The sequence below is a fragment of the Mirounga angustirostris genome, unplaced genomic scaffold, assembly GCF_029215605.1.
Source record: "Mirounga angustirostris isolate CCGP_5_RB_7025 unplaced genomic scaffold, mMirAng1.0.hap1 SCAF_17, whole genome shotgun sequence".
Classification (NCBI taxonomy): Eukaryota; Metazoa; Chordata; class Mammalia; order Carnivora; family Phocidae; genus Mirounga; species Mirounga angustirostris.
Window position 1 is genome coordinate 2,579,342 of NW_026991725.1, and position 21,650 is coordinate 2,600,991.

Consider the following 21,650-nt stretch of genomic DNA (forward strand, 5'->3'; position numbering starts at 1 on the left):
GGCAGAGGCCAGCTATTCTGACGCCTGCCTCAGATGCGGCTGGCGCTCAGCAGCAGTTATGTTGGGCACGGGCCATCTTGTTCAAGTCAGTCCAGGGACAGAACAAGCCCTATGGCCACCCACCATCCAGCCAGGCCAGCTGCCGGTGGTTCAGGCCTGGCCAGCGAAAATGAACGCTTCCTACTTCACACTGAGCATGTGCACGCCGCCTAGCCTTAGGCAACCTACACAGCCCGATTCATCATAATTCCCTTTTACAGGGGGCGCCGGGGTGGCTCAGTCGGTTGGGCGTCTGCCTTCGGCTCAGGTCGTGATCCCAGGGTCCTGGGATCGAGCCCCACGTCGGGCTCCCTGCTCGGTGGGAGTCTGCTTCTCTCTCTCTGCCTGCCGCTCCCCCTGCTTGTGCTCATTCTGTGTCAAATAAATAAAAAATCTTAAAAAAAATAATTCCTTTTTACAGACCCTGGAAACTAAGGTTCAGAGGACCAACGAACTCCTCTGACGTCAAAGTACCAGACCCAGACCTGGAGACTAGGTCTTCTGTGGAAGTTTCCAGTGTTGGGCTGCTTGTGTTTCAAATGGACGCCTTCGTCCCATCCTGCTGCTCTCCAGGGCCTCCCACGCCTGGCTGTGTAGGTGGGCAGGAAGGGAACCGGGCAGGTGAACCGGCATGCACTGCCCTTCTGGAGGGTTATAAGGAAAGGTTTCTTTTTTCATCAGCTTGATCTCTGGGCACCCTGTTGAAGTGGGGAGCTGGTGACAATAATGGAAACTGGGTAATGATCTCCAAGCCAACCGAATCAAGTGCCGCAACAGATTTTCCACTGCTGAAAGGAACACCAGACTTCCCAAGAAGTTCACTGCAAAATGCCCACCCAGTTATTAAGGAAGCAGGATTAACTTACTGTGTACAGGAGAGCACTCCTTTGCAGTCACATGGAAAAGCAGGCTATGACTGGAACAGCACAGTGGAGAAGGGAAAGTCAACAGGATAGAAATTCAGGGCACAGGAAGGGTCCCAAACTGGAAGCAGTACACTTTATACTATTTATAGAGGGTGTCCAGCACAGCCCAGACATGCCAGGACCCTGCCGACGAGGGGGGCTGTCCTCAGGCATCGCTCCCTTCGGAGTCAGGGAAGGGCCCCGTCTTGGGCAGGGGGCAGGGGAAACGCTGCGGGGGGCCCACGGCTCATGAATTTCCTGATTCTTTCCTATGGTCCATTCTGTTTTCTGTCAACAGTGAGGAAATACACCCTAGCAAGTGACATCCAGTAATGCTTTAATTAACTGTAGTACTTCATGCTCCAATATGCACCGAGAAATCACTTCCAGATGGGGGAAATGAAAGGTATTTACACAAAAAGCAGTCCCTTTATTTTAAGGAAACTGATATCTCCCAAAGGTATAGAACTTTGAGGATCTGAGAGACTATCTCTTTTGATAAATACTAGAATGAGACTGGAAATTTGGATTTGCAACACGGACTCTTTCTGCACTCCAGCTTCTCATGTGGCCATGTTTCCAAGGCTATTGTTTAAGTGGCCCAATGCAGTTCTAATGATTTTATTTTTAGAAATCTGACTTGGAGTAGATCAGAAGTGTGAAACCCTTGCTTTCACCGTCAGCAAGCTAGTTATTTTGGAGACTTCTCTTCCTAGGGAGAGGAATTACATTTTCAGCTGTGACCTTTTGGCATTTTCCCTAGCATTCCGCAAACAGGGGGACTAGATTTCCTTGTGCAATGGCAATCCAGGACGGGCTGGGGTAAGAGCCCCCCATCGGCAGCAGCCGCAGACCTGCTTGCTCGCCCCGTCCGCCCTGGGACTGTCACCCTGGTCTTTGGCAGTCTGCTATCAGTCCGTTTGATCAGCACCGAAGAGCCATCCTGGGCATGAGAGACCAGGCGTCTTTCTCTGGGGGGCAGGCAAAGTCCTAGGTACTAGTTCTTTGTTCTTTAAGAGAGGGAGGAGTGGGGACAGTTTCAATTCCAGAACTGAACTTGGAGGTCAAAACACTCTTGTCCGTTGTGGTTCCTGTCTCACTGTTATGATCCAAACGGAACTTTCTCCAGCCTGGGCACCTCTAAGCCAGCTATCAGGAAGTCTGTCCACAAGAAGAACAGCAGATCTTTATCAATCATAAATTATTAATATTTATTTTAACCACATAAAGTGTCTTCAAAGTTTTTTTTTTTTTTTTAAAGAGTTAGAGAAAGCCGGGGGGAGGAATGGGTACAATATCTAATTTAGCTGAGTAACAGTGTTGTTTGTTACAGTTATTACCAGTGAGTCCTCCTTCATGTTATTTTGAAGTGACAGTAATAGAACAAATCTGTTTGGGGCTTGGCCGTCAAAACTTTAAGAATTCTAGTCTGTATAGGGACAGCACAATTCTGACATGATCCCTATCATCAACACAAGCTTAAAATTAAAGCTGCTGGATATTAGCAACGAATCTTTACCATGTTGGTACCAGCTCAATTGTACAGGAATTACACTTGCTTAGAGAGCCAGGATAAATATACATTTATGAAAATGTGCTACAGGAACACTGTGATAAAGCAAATTTCTCTCTATTGCAGTGGTTTTTAACAAAGGGGTAAACATTGTAATTACTTCTGTACCTGGCCCCACTCCAGACATACTGATTCAGAATCTCCAGGCAACTATACGTGTAAAAAGGGCCCCAGGTGATTCTGATGCGTACCCCCGGTTGAGAAACGTGCTCTGTCTTTAGAGGATGCATACACAGCATTCAGACCCCATCAACGAGACATTTCATATAACTCCTACTGACATCTGTTAGCTCCTTGGAGATTCCTGACAATGTAATAAATCAAGAGAGCAACTTCCCTGGCTGTGACCACCAACTGGGAGAAAACAGCAGCTTCACATCTCGATGCGTTACGGGGATGTCCAGAAGACGACTCCTCAGGAATGAACCAAAAAGAGAAGTGTGCATCTATAGACACCGAGAGGGACAAGAACCAGGTGGAGTCCGCCGGCTTCCCCGGCTCCCCAGGTTGACGACGGCTGGCCCAAATGGCTGTGACGTTTGCAGATGGGCCCATCGGCCCCCCTTTCAAGAGCAGGAAGAGAGGCTAACCTCCATTAGTGCGGGCGGTAGGACGTCACCGGAGTGAGACGACGGCTGTCCCGGCAAAGTGAAGTCTTGCCAGCTGCTCTGCCCGCGTGCTTGCCCAATCCCCTCCCCACCCTATCTGCCCTTTCCTATTTAGCAAGCTTTTCTTGAGAGCTCAGCCAAGGGCCGCACTTTCCTCCCAGCGCTGTTGAGTTTGAGATGCTCAGCATGTCAGAGTCACACGGACAAGCAAGAGGAGCCTGGAAGCTGAGGAACAAACAGGGCTCAGGATCAAAGCTGGGGGCGATGGACAGAGTCTGGGAGGAGGTTAACGGAGAGGGAAGGGGATTGGAGAACAAGAAGGGGGGAAATCATCAGTTCCTGGTCTGCTTTTCAGACCTTAAAGTGTCCTCCTGTGTGGCTATCACAAGTTGTATGGATTTTCAGGAAACTTCCTCTATCCTGAAAACCCATTTCTGAGTGCTATTTGATATCCCAATTTTATCCCGAGGCCTGTTACGTGCCTTCTCTGTAAAGAGCTCCTCCTTCCTCCTTAGCTCTCTCCCCACCTGGCCAGCAACTTGTTCCGAATTCCCGAAGAATGCCCACACTAACAGCGGCCCCCCCAAGGCTGTGGTCACGGTGAGCTGGGGTTCGGGGTCCCCGCGAACCTGGCCAATCAGGGCAGCTACCTGCTATGCTGCCCGTTCTCGCGCTGCAGGATGATGTGAGGACGGAGGCAGTTCTCTCTGCCAAGCTGTGCTGGCTGCGTGCCAGCGGACAGGACGGGCAGGCCAGGGGTCAGGGGTCGGGGTGTGTTCTGGGCTGGGCCAGGCTCTGAGCAGGTGTTTAAGGTCAACATTCTGTTCCTAAGGTATCCATGGACCTGGGTTCTTTCCCATTAGTAATAAAGTCATATGTCATTCTGGCACTTCACATCACCTTTGTTGTTTCAGATCATTCTGGAAAGTAATTTGGGCTTGAAAATAAATGGGCAGGAAGGGGATTAGAGGGCCCAGGCCTCCTGCACTGTCCCACAACTTCATCTGAGGAGAAAGCCTAGGACAATTTTTCTAGGAAAACATCTTAGTTTCTCTTCACAGAAGGCAATCCCTCCTCTAGAAGTCAGGAGCAGGGTGGGAATAAAGAAATGGAGAAAATAATCTGCTTACGTCATGCAGTGAGTGTGCAGATATGGGTCTACCCCCACCCCCAAGCAAGGAGCCCTATGGCACAGAGGACACCTGCTTCCAAGGCCTGGCACATACAATCTTCCTGGGTGAAAGATACAGTGGGACTTTCTCCTTGGATGTATACAGAGGACTGCAGGTTAGGGGGAAACGGGAAGAACGCACTGCCCCAGTCATGACAATACGTACCAGGAAATGGATCTACAAGGAAGAGTGCTCCTGCCTCCATGGCCTTCATAAGGCAAGGCCAATGTCCTCCACCTGCCATTTGCCAACTCGGGCCCCAGAGCCACGCTCACGGAGCAGGGAGGACAAATCTTAGGGCCTGGCTACAGAGGTAACCTCAAACAGCGGCAGATGGAAGGGGGGAGACCCAGGGTTTCTCACCCAAGTTGCCTGCACAGGCACGGGAGACGGGGCCACATGCCGGGCGATGTCACTGCAGAGGTGAGGCGGTGAGGCCAGTGACAAGGGTGGTGGTGGGACACAAGTGGACTGCAGGGCCCTTTCGCCCACCACTGCCTCTGCTGCAGGAATCCGGGACCAACTAAGGAGGCTTTTCATCACCCTGCCCTTGCTTGGCTTCTTGATCAGGATGCGAATCATGACAGGTCATGGGGAAGACTCATGAACAACCCAAATGTCCCAGGAAGTTTTAAGACTGATGATCTGAAAGTCAGGGTGAGCACAGGAGAGGTGGGCGGGGGGGGGGGGGGCTTCCGGGCAGCGGGGTGCTGAGGGTCATGGGCCAGGGGAAAAAAGTGCCCCGTGTAGGCTCCTACAGTCTCTTTTTAATCAGTTTCTCCAGCTTGCGGATACGAGAGGATTCCTGTTCCGGTGTGGGAGCCAGCAGGGACAGTGAGCTGGAGCCTTCTGGCCCCAAAGGCGGGGTGGGTAGCCTCTGGCGCAAGAGTTCCAGCATGCTGCTCTGCTCGCTTCTCTTCAGCCCCTGAGGTTGAAAGACAAAGGAGGATAATCATGAAATCTGGCCCCAGAAAGGCCTGAGGGGAAAGTGCAGTATCTGGTTGTGCAAACGGCATAATTACTCTAGGCTGAGGATGAACACTTTCTTCAGGGGAGTTACCAGCCCGGGCCAGTAGTAGCCCGGGAGAAAAGCAGAGGGAGGGAAAACAGATAAAAGGAAAGGAGAGAAAGAAGGGACAGTGTGGGGAAGGGTACTAGTCCTCTCCACTGCACTCCTTCTGCCCCCAGCCTTCTGGTTCTTGAAGGGACATGGAGATACCAGCAGCATCAGGAAGTTAGCCTGGGATCCTTCTCCTCAGAAGACTTCTTAGAATCTGGTTTGCAGCATGGGGTCAGGCATATGCACTTTGAGAAAGCTCCCCAGGAGCCCATATCCCACCCCCCAGGCCCCGTTAAGAACCACTGAGTGCGACAAAGGTATGCAAGTGTGGACAAAACAAGGCACTGAACTAACCTTCATGTCCAGTATCTTCTGGAAGGTTTCTGTGTTGCAGTCCGTAAGGAGTTTGATATAGTTGTCAACAAACACCACCAATGGTTCGTGAGGGGCCATCACTACCTACCAGGGGAGAGAGACAGGAGTAGGCCTGCAGGGAAAGTCATGACTGCAAGGCAGGTGATCATTTCTCCCTGCTTGCAAGCTGACCACGAAACGGATTCTATAAGATTTCCTTAAGCAACAGCAGCCCTAAGCTCAGAAATGTCCCGATGGCCTATTTCATCTCAAAATTCAATGAGAGCAATGTTTCTTAAATTTGCTAAAGCATAAATATCACCTGGGTTGCTTCTTAAGTGACAGATTTCTATGTCCCCCTCCTGAAGATTTTAACTCAGAAGGACCCGCGTGGGTCCCAGGTGATTTTTACATATCAGAACCATTTGTGAAACACCTTGTTGGAGAGTCTTCCTGTCTGGAGACAGGGATTCATGATACCTGCTCCTTCTGTCCTGAGGCACCTTTATCCCTGAGGGATGGGTCGCAAAAGCCATAGATCTAAGTGGATTTTCCCAAGGACAAAAATTGCAAAGCTGCCTCACTCTTCAAGACTTAAAATCTGAACTTCATTTAACTACATTGTTTAAATTGAAGATTAACATACAAATGGCATTGCGATCCTCAAATTCATTCCTACTTGGTTTTGGAATGCAGTGTCTGATTTTCTTCCTGCAGTAGACTGGTTTTGTTTTGAACTCCTGAGAATGGACCACAGAGGGGCAAGGAAGGAGTAGTTCAGTCAGAAATTCCCTGCAGACAGCTCCCAAGCTGCATGCTCTCCTCCCCGGTGAGGAAGACAGCTGTGGGGAGAATCGGATTAGGCTGCTTCCGAGTTCCTCAGGCCGGACCCTCACCTGGTCCCGTGCATGTCTCAGGTCCCATAGCTACTTTTCACTCCTGCCATCATTTGAGCCATTCTGTTTGGGAGACAGACCTGACGAGCCTGCAGGCCCTGCACTTTTAGGAACATTTCATGATAGTTCCACTTGTTCTCCAGCCTTCTCCCCTCCCCCAAGAGGCCCCCCTCTCTTCTCAAGGGCCGGTGAAAATCAGATACAGGTGCTCAAGGCTTCAGACATTTTCAACATCATCACCCACATATAATAATTTGTTAAATGGGGCTTTAGAAAGCCCATTTGCTGATTAGATTCAATTACTCCAACATCTGTTTGGAGTTCCTGTAAAGTTGCAGAGTACAGAAAGCCGAAGAGGTTTATGTGGAAGGGATTAACTGATACCTGGGCTGGAAATTCCTGCTGAGAAGCAAAGAGATCCTTGACTGAGACACTGATTCACCGTGACAACCCACCTAATTTCCAATCTTGGCCAAATCCCACTACAAGAGAATCCCTTTGCAAAGAAAAATTCATTTGTCAGAAAGAATTACTGATCCCCTGAGTAACTGTCCATTGACTTTCAACAATATCTGATGAGGCCAAAATCTAGTCCAGCCAAAGAATGTGGACAATCCTTTGGGACTGACGGACACAGGCCCTAATCTATACTTTCCAAACCAGTTCTACTTGGAATAAGTCATCAGATAACCAGCCCCTTTTAACAGAAACCCTGAAGAAGATACAAGCCCCACCTTGAGTATCATTTCCGCCCGAGTCATGCCTTTCACAACAATCTTAGTGTAACTGGCAGGTGCTTTCCTCACCACCTGTGAGCCAATGGAAGGTAGATCGAGCAGGACCATCTTCAAGGAATGGGTGTCCAGCAACAGCTGTGGGAATGAAGCAGAATACTACTAGCCACTTCAAAGGGACACAATGCTTAGTATACCTATGCCAATTAATACCATTTTCCTGATTTTAAATGTAATACATTGGAGAGAATTTGGAAAATAAACAAAATTATGAAAGGAAAAACATTCATTACAACTCCTACTGTCCAGGAAAAAACACGGAAGACACAGCTAAATGTGGTATATTCCTTTGAAAGTTGGTAAGAGAGTAGATCTTCAACGTTCTCACCACAAAATAGAAATGGTAATTATGTGACAGGATGGAGGTGTTACCTAATGCTGTGGTGGAAATCATTTTGCAATATATAAATGTATCAAATCAACACACTGTACCTTTAGACTTACACAGTATTATATGTCAGTTATATCTCAATAAAGCTAGAAAAAAGATGTGGTATAATTCCTGCCAGTCTATGTGTGTGTATACAAAACTCAACTAGAATGGCGCCTGGGTGGCTCAGTCGGTTAAGCATCTGACTCTTGATCTCAGCTCAGGTCTTTATCTCAGGGCCATGAGTTCAAGCCCTGTGTTGGGCTCCATGCTGGGCATGGAGCCTACTTTTAAAAAAATAAATAAAATAAAATAAAAAAACCCCCCACTAAGTTAGAATCATAGTATATATACAGTTTTATAACCTGGTTTTCCCAGATAATATATGAAGTTTTTTGTATTTTATTTTCCCATCTTGGCAGTCTTAAAAACTATTTTTAATGGCTATACTTACTCTATGGTGTGTGTGTACAAAACTTTATTATTTATTTATAAGATTTTATTTATTTTAGAGACAGAGAATGAGCAGGGGGAGGAGCAGAGAGACAGGGACAAGCAGACTCTGCACTGAGGCAGAGCCTGATGGAGGACTTGATCCCATGACTTTGAGATCATGACCTGAGCCGAAATCAAGAATTGGACACAACTGACTGAGTCACCCAGGCACCCTTAGATTTTTACTACTATAAATAATGAATGCTGTGGCGAACAACTTTGTACAGACTAATTCTAGGTCTATCAAAGGCATTTCCTCAGGAGAGTCTTTGGGACAGATCAAAGGATAAGGACATTGTAAGGTTTTTGATACGTATCTTGAACTGCTTTCAAACGGAATGTGGACCTACTCACATATCTGCCAGAAGTGCAGGCTACACCCTCCTCAGCACTGAAAACGGTCGTAAAAATCTTGCTTATTCAACAGGTAAAAAGTGGTAACTTGGTATTGGTGTATATATAATATATATGTATAGAGAGAGAGAGAGAAGAGAGAGAGAGGTAGAGAGATATTATAATTTTCTTCTTTAAAGTAAGCTCTACGCCCAATATGGAGCTTGGACTCAAGATTTTGAGCTCAAGAGTTGCACACTTCACCGACTGAGCCAGCCAGATGCCCCAGTATTGCTGTATTTTTGGATGTTAGTGAGGATGTAGAAGATGAAACCAAATTTAAACATCAGTATCTTGGTAACAATCTGCCTTTTCCTTCCTTCGTTCCTTCCTTCCGTTCTCTGGATGCCAATTATTTGGAAGGGTATTAACCTTCCTGGTTGCCCACCAACTGCCAGGAAAGATGCTAGGGATGTTTCATCTCATTTAATCTTTACAAGAGTCTGCCCCATAGCTATTTATTGTTCCCATTTTATAGATGACAAAATCAAAGTTCTAGAGGTAAATAACTTGCTGAAAGTATGTCACATGATGGATAGGGGTTAGATGTATCTCACGTAATGGAGAGGTGTTGGATGATGAGGTGGACAGGACGCTGGATCTCCATTTCCTGCTGCCCTGAGCTGTGCTATGGAACAGTGTTGGCTTAGAGTTCACACTGTTTCCTGCTGACTCCACACGTACCACTAAGCAGCTGTGCTGTTGGCAAGCAGGTGGCAGGGAAATGGCTGAAGCCTCCAAGGCCATATACACTCTGGCCTGCTCTGGCAGTTTAGGAGAAGAGAATCACATACCCACCAAAGGTGGCAGTGGGGTGACAAACCACTGCTCTGATGGTGAATCTTTTTTTTTTTTAAACATTTTTAAAAGATTCTATTTATTTATTTGACAGAGAGAGAGCACAAGCAGAGGGAGTGGCAGGCAGAGGGAGAGGGAGAAGCAGGCTCCCCGCTGAGCAGGGAGCCCGACGCGGGGCTCAATCCCAGGACCCCGGGATCATGACCTGAGCCGAAGGCAGACGCTTAACCGACTGAGCCACCCCGGCGCCCCACACTCTGATGGTGAATCAATCTTATGTTTAGGACAAGGCCTGCTTTTTCTGCCACTACCGCTCCTCTCAGAAAGCCTTTCATAAGTATATGGAGCAGGGACGGAATGGGAGCCCTTAGGGCCTGGGACGTTGCTTTCCCATCCCCCTGTGCTTTGCTATGGACAGGAGAATAACCAACTAAAGGTAGGATAAACTCATTAATGAGAGACACCATTGACTTAATGGTCATGTGATTATAATTTTGACAATAGTATAAAAGTTTGGAGAAGACATCTATGTTTTACTTGGAATTACTTAGTAGAAATATTGCTCTCAAAAAATGGTGAGGTGTTGACAAACGGATTCTAAAGTTTATATGCAGAAGCAAAAGACCCAGAATAGTCAACACATTATTGAAGGAGGAGAACAAAGTTGGAGGACTGACACTACCTTACTTCAGGATTTATTATCAAGCTTCAGTAATCAAGACGGGGTAGTGTTGGTGAAGAACAAACAGATCAATGAAGCAGAATACAGAACCCCCACAAATACAGCCAACTGATCTTTCACAAAGGAGCAAAAGCAATATAGTGGAGCAAAGACCGTCTTTTCAACAAATTGTGCTGGAACAACTGGACATCCACGTGCAAAGGAAATGAACCTAGAGAAGGACCTTCCACCCTTCACAAAAATTCAGAACGGATCACCGACCTAACTGTAAAACACAAAACTAGAAAACTCCTAGAAGATAACATAGGAGAAAACCTAGATGACCTTGGGTATGGTAATGATTGTTTATACATAACACCAAGGACATGATCCATGAAAGAAGTCAGTGATAAGCTGGACTTCATTAAAATGAAAAACTTCTGTTCTGCAAAAGACAGTAATCAAGGGAATGAGAAGACAAGCCATAGACTGGGAAAAAACATTTGCAAAAGACATATGTGATAAGGGAATGTTACATAAAATATATAAAGAACTCTTAAAACTCAACAATAAGAAAACAACCCAAATTAAAAAATGGGCAAGGGGCGCCTAAGTGGCTCAGATGGTTAAGCATCTGCCTTCGGTTCAAGTCATTATCTCCAGGTCCTGGGATCAGGCCTGCATTGGGCTCACTGCTCAGCGGGGAGCCTGCTTCTCCCTCTGCCTCTCCCCTCTGCTGGTGCTCTCGCTCTCTCTCAAATGAATATATAAAAAAAATTAAAATAAATAAATAAATAAATAAATAAATAAATAAAAATGGGCCAAAGACCCTATAGACACCTCACGAAAGAAGATACACAGATGGCAAATAAGCATTTTTTTTTTTTTTTTAAGATTTTATTTATTTGCGAGAGAGAGAGAGAATGAGAGACAGAGAGCATGAGAGGGAGGAGGGTCAGAGGGAGAAGCAGACTCCCTGCTGAGCAGGGAGCCCGATGCGGGACTCGATCCCGGGACTCCAGGATCATGACCTGAGCCGAAGGCAGTCGCTTAACCAACTGAGCCACCCAGGCGCCCCAGCGAATAAGCATTTGTAAATACGCTCCACATTATATGTCACCAGGGAAATGCAAATTTAACCAACAAGATACCACTACACATCTATTAGAATGGCCAAAATCCAGAACACTGACAATACCAAATGCTGATGAGGATGCGGAGCAACAGGAACTCTCACTCGTTGGTGGGAATGCAAAATGGTACAGCCACTTTGGAAAATAGTTTGGTGGTTTCTTACAAAACTAAACATACTTTACCAAACAACCCAGCAATAGTGTTCCTACGTTGTTTACCTAAAGGAGTTGAAAACATATGTCCACAAAAAAACCTATACACAGATGTTTCTAACAGGTTTATTCATAACTGCCAAAACTTGGAAGCAACCAAGATGTCCTTTAGTACCTGAATAAACTGTGGTAATCCAGAGAATGGAATATTATTCAGTGCTAAGCAGAAATGAGCTATAAAGCCATGAAAAGACATGGAGGAACTTTAAATGCATACTACTAAGTAAAAGAAGCCAATCTGAAAAGGCTATATACTATATGATTACAACTATATGACATTCTAGAAAAGGCAAAACTATGGAAAAAGTACAAAGATCAGTGGTGGCCAGGAATTGGGGATGGTGGATGGGATGGATACTTGGAGCGCAGAGGATTTTTAGGGCAGCGAAACTACTCTGTATGATACCATGATGATAGATATATGCCACGATACACTTGTCTGAACCCACAGAATGTAACACCAAGAGTGAACCATAATGTAAACTACAGACTCTGAGTGATGATGATGTGTCAATGTAGGTTCAGCAATTGGAACAAATGTACCAATCTGGTACAGGATATTGATAATGGATGAGAGGCCATGCTTCTCATGGGGGCAGGGAGGCATTTGGGAACTCTCTATACCTGCCCCTCAGTTTTGTTGTGGGCCTTGAACTGCCCTAAAAAACATAAAGCCTTAATTAAAAAAAACTGTGAGTAAGCTACACTAAGGAAAGAATAATTCCATGTAGTAGTGTGGCTAGTTAAACCTCCGTCAGTCATTCCACCTGGGGCATTTTTAACTCTTCTTGGTTTCCAGAGATGAAAATTCTTACTCTCCTACTATCTGTTTTTTGAAAAGGCCATGAGTTTACAGAGTAAAGTACCTAAGCATGCATAGGAGAGATGAGGATAGACTGCTTGAGGCCTATACGAGGAGCCCAGCATCAGAACACTTCTCAGAGCCCACTAGAGACGATCACTGCTTTTGCTCAGAGGGAACCCAATACATGCCTCTGAAGAATAAGCATGCTAAATCCCAAGTAGATTAAAAACACAGATATGAAAAGAAAAACTTTAAGAAGAAAACAGAGATATTCTTATTACTTATAGGTAGAGAAGAATGTGAAACAGGACAGATTGAAAAATCTATTACCTTAAAATGAGGCTATATCAAAAGGTACATAAACAAAGGAAAGACACAAACAGAAAAGGGTATCTGCAGTACTGGCAAAGGAGTAATATTCAGAATACATAAAGATTCCTACAAAGCAACAACAACAAAAAAGATCAGCAACCCCAATAGCAATAATAACACCAACAGTGGGGCAAAGATTTGAACAGGCAATTCACAAAAGCAGAAACTCAAGTGCTCACAAGGCATCTGATATGATACTTGACGTTATTAGTAATCCAGTAAATGCAAATTAAAAACACAATTTTATACTGTTTCATAATCATCAGAGAGGCAAAAGTAAAAAGGCGGATAACACCAAATGTTGGCATGGATGTAGTGCAATGAAATTCACACTTGTGGTAAGAGTACAAATTAAAGCACTTTGGGGGGAATTCAGTAATGTTTTCCTACCTGGGGATGTGCATAACCCATAATACAGCCCTCACACGTACATCCTTTAGAGAAATTCTTGCCCATGTGAAAAATGTTCCCTGCACCCACTGTTTGTAAAAGCAAAAGACTGGAAACAATCTAAATGTCCATCAACAGCTGAATGGATAAACGAATGGTGGCATATTCACACAATGGAATAGGATACTGAAGTTAAAATGAATGAATTCAAACAACATACATCAACATGGATACATCTCAAAAAACTATGTTAGGCAAAAAAAGCAAGCCGGGAAAGGATAGGTATATTGCCATTTATATGAAATTTTAAAATGCAAACAAAATCACATTTAATTTGAGAATATATACAGATGCAACATACCAAAATACACATGGGAATGATAAAAATAAAAATCAGAGTAATGGTTACCTCTGGGCCTGGAGGGAGGGGAATGGCAGCGCACGGTACACAGGGGGCTTCAGTAATAACTGTAATGATTTAATTTAAAAAATCTAAAGAAAATGTGGGAACATGTTAAGATTTGACTGAGCTGGGGCGCCTGGGTGGCTCAGATGGTTATGCATCTGCCTTCGGCTCAGGTCATGATCCCAGGGTCCTGGGATCGAGCCCCACATTGGGCTCCTGGCTCAGCGGGGAGCCTGCTTCTCCTTCTCCCTCTGCCTCTCTCCCTGCTCATGCTCTCTATCTCTGTGTCTCAAATGAATAAATAAAATCTTAAAAAAAAAAAAAAAAGATTCGACTTAGCTAAGTGTTAATGCCAGTATTCTTGACATTAGTTTCTATACTTTTGTTAACTGGGAATATTTTTTTTTCTTTTTTTTTTTAAAGATTTTATTTATTTATTTGAGAGAGAGAGAATGAGAGAGAGCACATGAGAGTGGCGAGGGTCAGAGGAAGAAGCAGACTCCCCGCAGAGCAGGGAGCCCAATGTGGGACTCGATCCCGGGACTCCAGGATCATGATCTGAGCCGAAGGCAGTCGCTTAACCAACTGAGCCACCCAGGCGCCCCTCTTTTTTTCTTTTAATATTTTATTTATTTATTTGACAGAGAGAGACACAGCGAGAGAGGGAACACAAGCAGGGGGAGAGGGAGAGGGAGAAGCAGGCTTCCTGCAGAGCAGGAAGCCCGATGCGGGGCTCGATCCCAGGACCCTGGGATCATGACCTGAGCCGAAGGCAGACACTTAACCATCTGAGCCACCCAGGTGCCCCCCCCCCTTTTTAATATGTTATTTGATGCCTGGTAAGGATTTAACTTTATCTTCCATGCAGCAAATTTTCAGAGCCCTGTCAAAATTAAAGCCAGGTCTTTGCACTATTTGTTGGTGGGAAAAGATAATTATGTTTTAAAACATATGGGGATACTTCCTACTTTTTCTATCTTCCCACTTCCCAGAGACATATTGTATGCATAAATAATTGCATAGTCTTAAGTGACAGGAAAAGTTTTGAATGAGCTTGACATAATTCTTTGGGTCTCCCATATCTTGAGACATAGGACATATTCAGTCCCTGGCCAGTCACAATAAAATTCCGTTCTCACCAGACAGCTGAACAGATGGAAACCTTGGTCTCAGGTTTTACAAAAAGCAATGAGGTCAGAAAAGGCAAAAGCCAGTCTGACAGGCTTTGCAGCTGTCTGTGGGAAGTGCAGGTGAAGGCTCCATTTATCATGGAAATCTGCTGGTTTTCATCTTTGAAAATAGCTAATAGTTCATCTCCTTAGGCATGAAGCATTGGGCAAGAGGTGGTCATCAGCCAAATTTGTTTGAGCCTCAGAGAAAACTTTTGGGGTGGTACAGTTCCTGTTGTTCGTGTGCTGTTGGGGTGCAGGGCTGGCCAGCCTGTGTCTGTGGAAGGTCATCACCCAGACATGAAAAGTTTGAGGGTTCATTTCTTTTCTTTTTTTAAAAGATTTATTTATTTTTTTGACAGAGAGAGACATAGCGAGAGCAGGAACACAAGCAGGGGGAGTGGGAGAGGGAGAAGCAGGCTTCCCGCAGAGCAGGGAGCCCGATGTGGAACTCGATCCCAGGCCCCTGGGATCACGACCTGAGCCGAAGGCAGACGCTTAACGACTGAGCCACCCAGGCGCCCTCTTCTAAGATTTATTTAAGAGAGAGAAAGAGTGCAAGAGAGCACGAGTGAGAAAGCACATGAGCATGAGTGGGGGAGGGCCAGAAGGAGAGAGAGAGAATCTCAGACTACCCCCTGAGCGAGGAGCCCAACGTGGGGCTCGATCTCATGACCCTGAGAGATCATGACCTGAGCCGAAACCATGAGTGGGATGCTTAATTGACTGATTCACCCAGGCACCCCCAGAGGGTTCTTTTCTTTTTTTTTTTTTTTAAGATTTTATTTATTTATTTGACAGAGAGAGCGCAGGAGCAGGCAGAGCGGCAGGCAGAGGGAGAGGGCGAAGCAGGCTCCCCGCTGAGCAGGGAGTCCAACGAGGGGCTGGATCCCAGGACCCTGGGGTCATGACCTGAGCCCAAGGCAGTTGCTTAACCAACTGAGCCACCCAGGTACCCCAGGAGGGTTCATTTCTTAAAAAGCCTCCTACAGGGGCGCCTGGGTGGCTCAGTCAGTTAAGCATCTGACTCTTGATTTTGGCTCAGGTCATGATCTCAGGGTTGTGAGATGGAGCCATGTGTCAGGCTCCATGCTGGGTGTGAAGCCTGCTTAAGATTCTCTCTTCCTCTGCCTCTCTCCCGACCCTTCCTCTCTAAAAAAAAAAAAGAGCCTCCTACAAATCTTGGGGGGCAACATGACCATCACTAGTGGTGAAAACACTGAGAAGATAAAGGCACATTCCCAGAAGGTATTATTTTTTTTAGAAGGTATTTATTTAGTAAAGATTTATCATTTTAGAGACAGAAAGAGCATGAGCGGGCAGGAGGAGGGGCAGAAGGAGAGAGAGAATTCTGAAGCAGACTCCCTGCCGAGCAGAGCCTTACATGGGGCTCCATCCCAGGACCCTGAAATCATGACCTGAGCTGAAATCAAGAGTTGGCCGCCCAACCAACTGAGCCACCCAGGCACCCCTATTTTTCACCTTTAGAGCTTTAATCCAACTGGAATTGTTTTTTTTTAATCAAGATTCAATTCATATATAATAATATCTACCCTTTTAAAGTATGACTCAGGGTTTTTTTTTTTTTTTTAGTATATTCACAAGGTTGTGCAACCATAACCACTATCTAGTTCTGAAACATGTCATCACTCCACAAAGAAACCCCATACCTCTTTGCAATCACATCCTGTTCCCTCCTTTCCCCTTGCCTTCACCAACCATGAATCTACTTTCTTTTAGATTTGCCTGTTCTGGAAATTTCACGTAAATGGAATCATACAACATGTGGCCTCTTATATCTGGCTTCTTCCACTTAGTGTAATGTTTCCAAGGTTCCAAGTACTTCATTCCTGTTTATGGCTAAATAATACTCCCTTGTGAGATTATACCACATTCCTTTCTCCATTCATCAGTTGATACACATTTGAGTTGTTTCTACTTTTTGGCTATTATGAATAATGCTGCTATGAACATCCGTGCACAAGTTTTCGTGTGAACATACTTTTCCAATTCTTTTGGGTATGTATCTAGGAGTGAAATTGCTGGGTCGTATGGTAACTCTATGTTTCACTTTTCGAGAAACTGCCGAAGTGCTTCCCACAATTTCGGCATTTTACATTCTCACCAGAAGTGGAGGAGAGTTCCAATTCCTCCATGTCCTTACTGGAACTGATTTTTGTCTATGGTGTGGGGTAAAGGTCAAGAATAATTTTTTCCCCCATTTGGATATTCAATTAGCACTATTTATTGAGAAGACCATCCCTTCCCAACGGAACTACAGTACCACTAGGTCATAAATCAAGTGTCTACATATGTGTGGGTCTATTTCTGAACTGGATTCTGTTCTGTTGGCCTATCTGTCCCTGCTGCCAGGACCACACAGCCCTAATTAAGACAGCATTAAAGTAAGTCTTGATATCCGGAGATGTAAGTCCTCCGACTCTGTTTTTTTTAAAAGATTATTTTAGGTATTCTTTTTTTTTTTTTTAAAGATTTTATTTATTTATTCATGAGAGACAGAGAGAGAGAGGCAGAGGGAGAAGCAGGCTCCCAAGGAGCAGGGAGCCCGATGCGGGACTCGATCCCAGGACCCCGGGATCATGACCTGAGCCAAAGGCAGACACTTAACCATCTGAGCCACCCAGGCGCCCTATTTTAGGTATTCTTAAGTCTTTTGCATTTCTACCTAACTTTTAGAATCAGCTTATCAGTTTACACCCACACTCCCATACACCCTCCAACCCAACCCTTGGTGGTTTACTATATCTATAGATTAATTCTGGAAGAATTGACATCTTCTTAATATTGAGTCTTTTAATCTATGAACTTGAGCTACCCTGCCATTTTAATGTTTCTTAATATTGTGTTGTTTTCTGTGTAGAAGACTTGAAAATTTTTTGACAGATTTATTCCTGGGCTGTTTCCTGATGCTACTGTATACGGTTTCATTTAAAGTTTTCATTTCAAATTGTTTGTTGCTGGGATATAAAAATATGAAAAATAATTTTAATACTGACCTTATATTCTACAACTCTGCTAAATTTGTATTCTAATAGTTTACCTGTAGATTTCTGGGGATATTGTCATTCATAATCATATTCTCTGTGAAAAATAAGTTTTACTTTCTTTTAAATCTGTACCTATCTTTTATTTAAGAATCAATTTCCTTTTTGTCTTACTTATTGTTCTGAACAACAGAACATCAAGGGCAATATAGGAGAGAAATGGCTAGAGAGAAACGGTGGTAGCAGACATCCTTGTCTTATTCCTAGTGTGAAGAGAGAATCTTTCTATAATTGACCATTAAGCGTGTTTATTGTAATGTTTATTTCATTTACTGATTCCTTGATTACCCAAGCTTACTTGGTCCTTCCATCTCCAGGGCCTTGCTGACCCTGCTGATGGTTGTAAACTCCTCTGGGGTGTGGCTATGTCTGTCTCCTTGCTGTGTGAGGCACAACGGGAGGACCCTTTTGACTGAGTGGTAGAAGCTCTCAGTGGGAAGGATGATCTCATAGAAATCAAGGTGGGCCACAGCCTAATGAGACAGAGAAACGTGAGTGACTGGGTAGGTAAGAGATGCAAAAAGCTCGCAAAAGGGAGAAAGCTTCACAACTGGGACAGTAGCACATGCGCACAAAAATTGGAAGGAGAAAGTTTGGTTTTTCTGAACATAAGTTCTTTTCTTTAAAAACTTTTTTTAATTAAAAAAATTTCTAAGTAGGCTCAGCATGAAGAAGCACAACATGGGGCTTGAACTCACGACCCTGAGGTTAAGACCTGAGCCGAGGGCGCCTGGGTGGCTCAGTTGGTTAAGCGGCTGCCTTCGGCTCAGGTCATGATCCTGGAGTCCCGGGATCGAGTCCCGCATCGGGCTCCCTGCTTGGCAGGGAGCCTGCTTCTCCCTCTGACCCTCCTCCCTCTCATGCTCTCTATCATTCTCTCTCTCTCAATAATAAATAAATAAATAAATCTTAAAAAAAAAAAAAAAGACCTGAGCCGAGATCAAGAGTTGGACGCTTAACTGACTGAGCCACCCAGGTGCCCCTGAACAGAAGTTCTACAATCAGAAAATCTAGAAGGAAGCTAGATTAATTTCAGGGAGCATGGGGTTTTATGTCAATTCTCAAAATAAAATTTTATTTTGGATTACTCATGAGTAGGGTAACACCAGTGTTATTTTTCTGGTAAATTTTGTTATTATGGAGAAGTTGAAACATGTATGAAGTCCACAGACTAGTATAATGACTCCTTACGTACCTGCCACGCAGCTGCTACCACCAAAGACACTGTCATTCTCATCACACCGCATCCATGCCTCTAGTCCAGCGGCTCTCACCAGGGGTGGTTTGGCTACACCCTCACTCGTGCTCGGATGTTTGGCAATGTCTGGAGACATCTTCCCTTGTCAAAATCGGGAGGGTGTTGCTGGCAGCTAGTGGGTAGTGGTGCGGGGTGCTGGTAAACATCCCACAATGCACAGGACAGCCCCACAGTGAAAGGTTCCCTGGCCTGAAATGTCAACAGTGCGGGGGGTGAAAACCCTGCTGTCAATGGTCCGTATCCCTCACTTAATTTTTTTGAGGTAAAATGTACATATATTGGAATGTACGATTCTGAATTGCATAATTCTGACAAATGCGTTTAGCCTTGTAATGCACACCCTCTCCTAAGTTTCTGTTTAAAACCTTTATCAGATGCAACCATCTTACTTCTATTCCTACTTTGCTGAGGTGGTGGTGTTTTTAAATCTATCGCTTATGGGTATTACATTGTTATTGATCCACTTGCTTTTTTTAAAGGAGTGCTTAAAAACACCCTACCACACTTTGGAGATTTACTGAGAACTGTGCCCAAGAATAACCATCCTATTTTCTCATTTTTTCCAACTGCCATTATGCATGTACTACCTGATTCTCTTTTTCCTTTTCCTTGGTGTTTGGGCTTAAAAGAAAAAAATCTAAATTTTGCTTTAAATATTTTTTCCAGGTGGTTTTGAATTATGTGAATTTTTAAAAAGTTAATATGGTCAAAATGTGTGTGTGTGTGTGTGTGTGTGTGTGTGTGTGTGTGTATATATATAATGGAATATTATTCAGCTGTAAGAAGGAAGGAAATTTTGAAACATGGATAAACCCTGAAGACACGCTAAGTGAAATAAGCCAGACAGAAAAGGACAGATATTGTATGATTCCACTTAGATGAGGTATGTAGAGCAGTCATATTCACAGGAACAGGAAGCAGAATGGTGGTTGTCAGGAGGGAAGTTACTGTTTAATGGGAATGGAGTTTCAGTTTAAGAAGATGACGAGGTCTGGAGGTGGACGGTTGCACAACAGTAGTACTTAATACTACGGCACACTTAAAAATGGTTAAAATGGTCAACTTTTTGTTATGTATGTTTTGCCACAATAAAAACAAGGTCAATATGTATATAAAGATAATATAAAGGAAAAGAAAATAACTTCACAGCTCAAAACATTTCAAACTCCGTAATATGATAGATCTGGAAGGGGCGTGTGAGAGTCTGATTCAGTGCTCTTATTTAAACATGAGGAAACTGAGCCTAGAGTGGGGAAGCAATGGCTCATGATCACAGGAACCATTAACAGCAGAGTAAGGACTGGACCTTAAGTCTCAGGGTCCTTTTTCCCACACCATATTGTGGGGCTTTCTCTATGGTAATTTTGTGCAAATGGATTCTATTTCTATTGATTGCTCAGTCACAGATACCATCGCCATAAGACTAATTAATGACCCTGCAAATCCCGTAAGATTCTCTGAAAGATCACGATCTAGGAAGAAGCATTATAAATATCGGTATGGTTCAGTTCCATGTGCCCTTGCAATTGCTCAAGAGGACTCTGGGGCCCACAGATAAATAATTCACTTTATGTAGTAATCAGGAAGAAGAGAATAAAGAGCAGGAAGATGTCGCCTTTCCTATTTTCGGCACAAGTATTGAAGATAATCTAAATTTAGGATCTAGTAGTGCCTTTGTGGCAAAGCAAAGGCAGCTGAGATTAGGCTAAATCTTAGCTTTCAATTCCACAGCTTTTGTGAAAGCTTGGATTAGAACTGCTACAAGACCTGAGTCAGAATCTGTTGCAGTCTTTGTTAACTACCTGATTCCTACGGTTCTGCTGCCCAAGTAAACCATGCCTCCAGCCATAGGACTGCTTGAGTTTCTCAGCTCAGATTTTCGGGGCAAGCGTGGACCTGGCTACACCTGAACTTCATGTGGGAATCCATCAAGGGTCACCTTGCCCTGCAGTTCCCACCCGTGCCCTCTTCCAGGCTGGGCTCCCTTATCACCCACTCCCATTTGCCTTGTGAACAAAGTAAAATCCCAGCTTCACAGATGGTTTTCTCATCCACATCTCAAAGCAGAAGTTAATACTGGCCAAACTGCTATTTTTCAGAAGATATGGGCTTCGACTCCAAGCTGATTATTTTAACATTCTTTTGAAAAAGAGAAAATCTGAGGAACATAGATATGATATTGGATTTATGCGACAATATGAAAATATCATGGTTATCAGACGCTAAATCAGCTAGTATGGCCCAGGCAAAGCTGCAAACTCATGAAAACATGTTCCCAACGAGCCAACTTTATGTTCCAGTGGCTTCATCAAGTCTAGAGAGAACATTAGTAACTCGTAACTCTAAAGCTTCTCTTAGATACACAGGTCATTACCCCACATCCTCTCTGATTATACACAACAGTGAGGTGGACAGAATGAATTCCCAGTGAACAGGTACTGATGAAACTGGAGACATGCTGAGGCATTATTCTGCTGTCTCCAATGGAGAGAATTACTTCTATGCTTATGACATTGAAGAGTCAAGAATTTCAAAACACTGAAACTCTACAGGCAGTGTCTGTCTGAATCCATGCAACCCCCCAGGAAGCTTTCTGAGACAATACTTTTGACTCTGGCTTTTAAAGCTGGTCAGCCAGATAGCCTGCAGCAAGTAGCAACCAGATGTCATTACCAGGTGAGGCGGGTACTGAAAGCAGAAACAAAGGCACGTTCTTGGTCT

The 21,650-nt window shown here is 44.4% G+C and overlaps 1 protein-coding gene across 7 annotated transcripts in view; it reads right to left on the minus strand.

The window, feature by feature from the left end:
* Window positions 1–2,207: 2,207 nt before the first annotated feature.
* The window catches only part of VPS53 (VPS53 subunit of GARP complex), a 140,997-nt gene continuing 121,554 nt past the window's right edge, over window positions 2,208–21,650 (minus strand). For 3 of the 7 annotated variants that reach the window (XM_045889581.3, XM_045889580.3, XM_064583161.1), the window contains 3 exons: window positions 7,342–7,479; window positions 5,712–5,816; window positions 2,208–5,222 (listed from right to left, as the gene is read on the minus strand). In XM_045889581.3, the coding sequence (XP_045745537.1) occupies window positions 5,052–5,222; window positions 5,712–5,816; window positions 7,342–7,479 (414 nt within the window). In that variant the 3' untranslated portion in view covers window positions 2,208–5,051. Of the gene's footprint in view, window positions 5,223–5,711; window positions 5,817–6,357; window positions 6,554–7,341; window positions 7,480–18,866; window positions 19,119–21,650 lie in introns of those variants that run through there. The other 4 variants (XR_010408670.1, XR_010408673.1, XR_010408671.1 and 1 more) reach the window with 4 other exon arrangements.